Source organism: Salvelinus namaycush, chromosome 20 (assembly GCF_016432855.1).
Source record: "Salvelinus namaycush isolate Seneca chromosome 20, SaNama_1.0, whole genome shotgun sequence".
Taxonomy (NCBI): Eukaryota; Metazoa; Chordata; class Actinopteri; order Salmoniformes; family Salmonidae; genus Salvelinus; species Salvelinus namaycush.
In genome coordinates this window covers 28,176,018-28,181,761 of record NC_052326.1, presented here as the reverse complement: position 1 = coordinate 28,181,761, position 5,744 = coordinate 28,176,018, and the positions used below count along the sequence as shown (strand labels likewise).

Genomic DNA, 5,744 nt, shown 5'->3' with positions numbered 1-5,744 from the left:
GTGGTGCCTGGCCTTAAAAATGTTTAAACAGTTTCTGTTTCAAGTAAAATTGTAATGCAAAAGTGTGATTCTTGTAAAGTTGTTTTCTAAATGTGCAGCATTTTATTTTTACCCTAGAGTGGAATGTTTGAAATGGTGGCAAAAAGGTATTAGTCTATTTATGTTTAATCACAGAAAAGACAGTGCAGATGGATGCAAATAAAATGGTTATCTCGCCAACCCGGCCGGCTCTCAGCTGTCTCTATGCTGTAGCAATAGAGGCTGGGGACGAGGTTAATAAAATGGTGGTAGTACAATTACCCTCTTTAGAAGTGAAGGGAGCTTGTTGGCATTGCTCTGATATTATTGTTGCGATTTTGTTCCTATTTTTGTAGTGAACATGGTTTGACATTTGTCTGTCATTACAAGCACGACATCAAACCATACCTCTTCCGGCAGCACGTTGCAGTGCCTGGTGTTCTTTTGCACCACAAAAAGCACTGTATATTAACATGCTTTTGAGTTACCTAGGTAGTCTACACCTTTTCTTATCAGGCATACAGACATACACCCAGTCATATACTCTACACCAGGGATGGGCAATTTTGATGAGGGAGGGGGCCACCAAAAATCTGAACTTGACCTTGTGTATTCTACTATTCTAACTTGCAACAGTAGCTTGAGACCTCAAACTAAATTCCCAAAATTGTATCCAAAGGGGGTCATGTTTTATTGTCCTATGCACAACAGTCAGTTTAACTTGCATGCTTTACCCAACAGTGCAGTAATCAATATCAAATTAGGACAATAAAAGGCCACTAAATTGTGCAGTTTTGTCACACAACACAATGCCACAGACGTCTCAAGTTGAGGGAGCGTGCAATTGGCATGCTGACTGCAAGAATGTCCACCAGAGCTGTTGCCAGAGAATTTAATGTTAATTTCTGTACCATAAGCCGCCTCCAACATCATTGTAGAGAATTTGGCAATACGTCCAACCGGCCTCACAATCGTAGACCACGTGTATGGCGTCGTGTGGGTGGTTGATGTCAATGTTGTGAACAGAGTGCCCCGTGGTGGCGGTGGGGTTATGGTATGGGCAGGCATAAGCTACTGACAATGAATACAATTGCATTTTATCGATGCAATTTGAATGCACAGAGATACCGTGACGAGATCCTGAGGCCCATTGTCTTGCCATTCATCCGCTGCCATAACCTCATGTTTCAGCATGATACGGAGCTGACAAAGTCAAAATCTGTCGTTCTGCCCCTGAACAAGGCAGTTAACCCACTGTTCCCTAGGCCGTCATTGAATATAAGAATTTGTTCTTAACTGACTTGCCTAGTTAAATAAAGGTAAAATAAAAAATAAATAAAAAAGATTGGGAATTTAGCCAGGACACCGGGGTTAACACCACATCCAAAAGACTGGTTTTATGATCCACACCTCTACTTTTTTTAAGGTACAGTACCTGTGATCAACAGATGCATATCTGTATTCCCAGTTATGTGAAATCCATAGATTAGGGCCTAATGTATTTATTTCAATTGACTGATTTCCTTATATGAACTGTAACTCAGTAAAATCTTTGAAATTGTTGCATATTGCGTTTATATTGTTGTTCAGTATATAAAGAAAACATGAGAAATAAGAAATAAGTATTTTATTGTATTCCCTATACTAACTGTATACATAGGCTTATTACACTATTCAGCTGCCCCCACTCACCAAAACCTCAAAATATTCAAAAGATGTGGGTCTCTCTCTCTCTCTCTCTCTCTCTCGTGTATAGTCAACCGAATAGACTGACTTCAAAGGTATGTCTCTCTGATCAGTCCTTTTGAATGATTTTTACACAATGCACAAAACACAGAGATGTGTTAGCATTCTAAGAAAGTATTGAGTGTTTATCTCCAATTGGGGTTAGACTCCCAGTATTGAGGTCACTCACTCTGTTGACAATATGGGTCCTCTGATCTCACCTTCTCCACATCTCTCCCCATGGAAGACACACAGTCTGGATATCCAAAAGCATGTGTGAGCTGTGTCCCAGGAGAGGAGAGGCTGTGTCGAATTGAACTTGCCCTTGCCTCCCCTTTAGTGGGTAAACCCAATGATGTATGTCTTACAAGACCAGAGGAGCACCTGTAACTCCCAAGGATTCTGAGCAGCGAGTCAGAGGGAGGGGAGGACAAGCTGGGCACAGAGGCTGAGCTGATCACCAAATCTTATAATATCAGTCAGATTCACAGATCATAAGGAACCTATCATCACAACATATTTACAATGGGCATGTGAGAGTAATTAGTGATATAATTATCCTGATTTTTCATTTGTTCCACATGAACACTAGCGTGTGATATAGTTGTGATAGTCACCTCCAGAAGGAGGGACCCAAAGGGCAACAGTGTCAGAGTAATTGCTCCACAGAAAACATATTTAACCAGCTGAAGTCAACTGTCTGTCTGGAATCAACACTGACTGTTTCAGGACATCTGGGGGTTGTTAGGAACACTAATGGTGTTCTGCTACATTGGCACATCTCCATGCCCTGTGATGGGACTGATTGTTTGTGTCTGTCTGGATAGGCCAATATAGGGAGGATGAGACTATAGGTCATAGGGTATTTGGGTAGATTGTCATTAGATGAGTGCATTTATTGTCAGTATTGATCCATTTTGTGTTTGTGCAATTATGACAACTCATTATATCAATGTAAATACAAAGCATTTGTCACAGGCGGGGTCTGAACTGTGGTCTCCCATGGGAGAAACCGACGTCTTGATCGTTACGTGTCTGGTGATATCCAATTGTGCACTCAAAGAAATATAATAGCATTCATTTTTAAGCAATGCCACCGACTTTGGCTTATGAATTATAATAATTGTATCAAGTTTTGTTTTTTGAAAGTGTAAATTTGTATTACTGAAACCTACTTATTTGAGGAACATTTAATTTTGGAGTTTGGGTTGCAGGAACACTCAGATCTGTGTAAGTTGGGATGTTCTCATTCTCCCAGGAAGCTTATACATAGGCTAAAGACCTGAATTATTATGTAGAAGCATGGAGCTCTTTATGGAAAGGGAAACTGAATTCCAGGCTGAGACAACTTCCAAAGACTGGGTGCTTACTGTATATAACAAGTAGGCCTATACCTAGTGCAGTCCAATGTAAACATCTGTTAGCCTAATACAGTACAGACAACCTACTGTAGCAGCCTGACACACTAGAAATTATTTGAATTCTAATGACACATCCATCCTTTACACACACACACACACACACACACACACACACACACACACACACACAGTCAACTATGCTGTTCTATTAATGATTCCACTACCCACTTTATATTTGTAAATAGTGTAAATACAGTCCATTATTACTATGCATACTACCTCTTCTATTACTTCTACTACTTCTATTTTTTAAACTATTTTCGTTGTTATTGTTTATTATTTATTAATGTAGGCCTACTGCATTGTTGAGGGAGCTATAGCACATAATCATTTCGCTGCACCTTTTATACCTGCTGTAAACTGTAGCTATGTGACAAATAGGTTTGACTTAGATTTAATTCGATTTTAGCTGACCGAACTGTAAATAAAAAACGAACGCGTTATGCTAAAAAATAAAACAATATTTACATTTGAAAAAATTATACAAGTGATCATATTTGAGACTTCTCGCTAGAGTGGAAAGGTCTCTCTAGTCATGAAAAGCGGCAGCCGCTGCACGCCCGGACTGTGGTGCTGAAACTCCACCCCACCCTCTCCCATGCGAATAATATAAAACCCAGAGAAACCACTGCAACACCTCATCAGTAGACTTATCCTGCGCAATTCAATCAAACGAATAATCAGTAAGTTGTCTTTGTTTAAGTTATAGGCCTACGTTTCTTTAGCCTATGGTCCTATTTTTTAAAAATTATTGGATTGAAATCATTGAGCTATTTGGACATTTAGGCCATTTTGTTTTGACATAGATGTGATGATGTTAGTATTTGATAAGCATTTATTCATTGTAATTTCGAAGTTTAATTAGCATAAACGCAACTTAACTTACTCACTCAGACTTGCTTTTTATTGTTATTTGAGAAGTTAAGATCAGATATGGTAGGTAAATCATAACAATAGTATAATAGCATATCAACGTTTCTCATTTAGTCAGTGTATGAATCTTTGTATTTGTTTCTCTGCAGAAGACCACTCGTGCGTAAAGTTGCTGGCCTCCTCTTCGCTCTCCATCAGTAAACCATGCACCCGTTAAAACAGCAGTCTCGGTAACTTCAGTATGATGATGGAGGTTGAAGACACGCCCCGGGATGAGAAACTTGCCAAAGTAGAGATCGCGCTGCTCAGTGTTATCTTCGTAAGCGCCTCTATCCTGAACACCGGGCTATTACTGGTTCTGTGGAAGCGGCGCAAACAGGTCTCCAGGATGCGTGTCTTCGTGTTCCATCTGTGCATAGCAGACCTGGTGGTTGCGTTTTTCCAGGTTTGCCCGCAGCTCATGTGGGAAATTACGGACAGGTTCATTGGACCAGACCTGGTGTGCCGCTTGGTGAAGTATCTGCAGGTAGTGGGCATGTTTGCGTCCACCTACATGATTGTGGTGATGACCATTGACCGCTACCAGGCTATATGCAACCCCATGGTCAAGTTTCAGAGGAGGCACGCGCGCTGGAACATCCCAGTGTGCGTCGCCTGGACGATCTCCCTCGTGGGCGGCCTGCCTCAGATTTTCATCTTCTCGAGGGTCCAGGTGGCGCCCGGGGTGTTCGACTGCTGGGCGGACTTCATCCAGCCCTGGGGCCTGAAGACCTACATCACTTGGACCACGCTGGTCATCTTTGTCTTACCCATTTTGACCGTGGTGGTGTGCCAGGTGCAAATATGTCGAGCCATCCAGGTCAACCTTTATCTAAAGACGCATCAGGAGGGGGGAAGCGGGGTGGCCTTTCCACTGCCCTCCAGAACCAGCAGCGTGGCCGGGGTGTCCAAAGCACGAATCAAGACCGTGAAGATGACGGTGGTTATTGTGTTCGTCTACATCATCTGCTGGACTCCGTTCTTCATGGTCCAGTTTTGGTCTGTTTGGGACATGGACGCGCCGACGGAAAGTAAGAACACGGATATCAATCTTATTATAACTAAATAATAAAGTCAACAATATGACTGTTGATGTAGCCTACTGCTTTATTGTTTACACGCCCTCTGATTTTGGGTAAGCTAGTCTACCTGTGCGTAATTTCATCTTGTGTTATTGTCATTGCAGCGACAACGTTCACCATTCTGATGCTGTTGGCGAGTCTGAACAGCTGCACAAACCCCTGCATCTACCTGCTCTTCAGCGGCCAGCTGCCCAAGAAGCTGGAAACGGTGCTGTGCCGGAGTCCGTCCGAAGTGAAAGACTCCATTAATGACGAGGCCGCGGTGGTCAGCTCGCTCTACGTGAGCTTCTAAAGCATTTCCGATTCCAAATAGAGCGCACGGTTTTCAAATCCCCACGGTGTGTGGGGAAGCAAGTGACTAGAGGCACGCACAGTCAATCAGGTAACCAACGGCGAGTCAAGGGCAGCTCTAATGACGGGCTATTTCAATGCCATTTACTCCCTCGATATCATGGTCAAGATGTATCAAGTGATCTTGCGGGGACATTAAAGCACTCACTATAATGGAGCCAGAAATGGGTAGGATAATTGTGAGCGCACCGTAGGGTATTTGCGGAAATACGCGCCAAATCCTGGGGGGTAAACC

General features: G+C 42.5%; 1 protein-coding gene across 1 annotated transcript; it reads left to right on the top strand.

Moving 5' to 3' along the window:
- The first annotated feature begins 4,281 nt into the window (after positions 1–4,281).
- LOC120064552 (vasopressin V2 receptor-like) lies at positions 4,282–5,450 on the top strand. Its single transcript, XM_039015144.1, has 2 exons — positions 4,282–5,107; positions 5,263–5,450. Exons 1-2 carry the CDS (start codon positions 4,282–4,284, stop codon positions 5,448–5,450), a joined length of 1,014 nt encoding a protein of 337 aa, XP_038871072.1.
- The last annotated feature ends 294 nt before the right edge of the window (positions 5,451–5,744 follow it).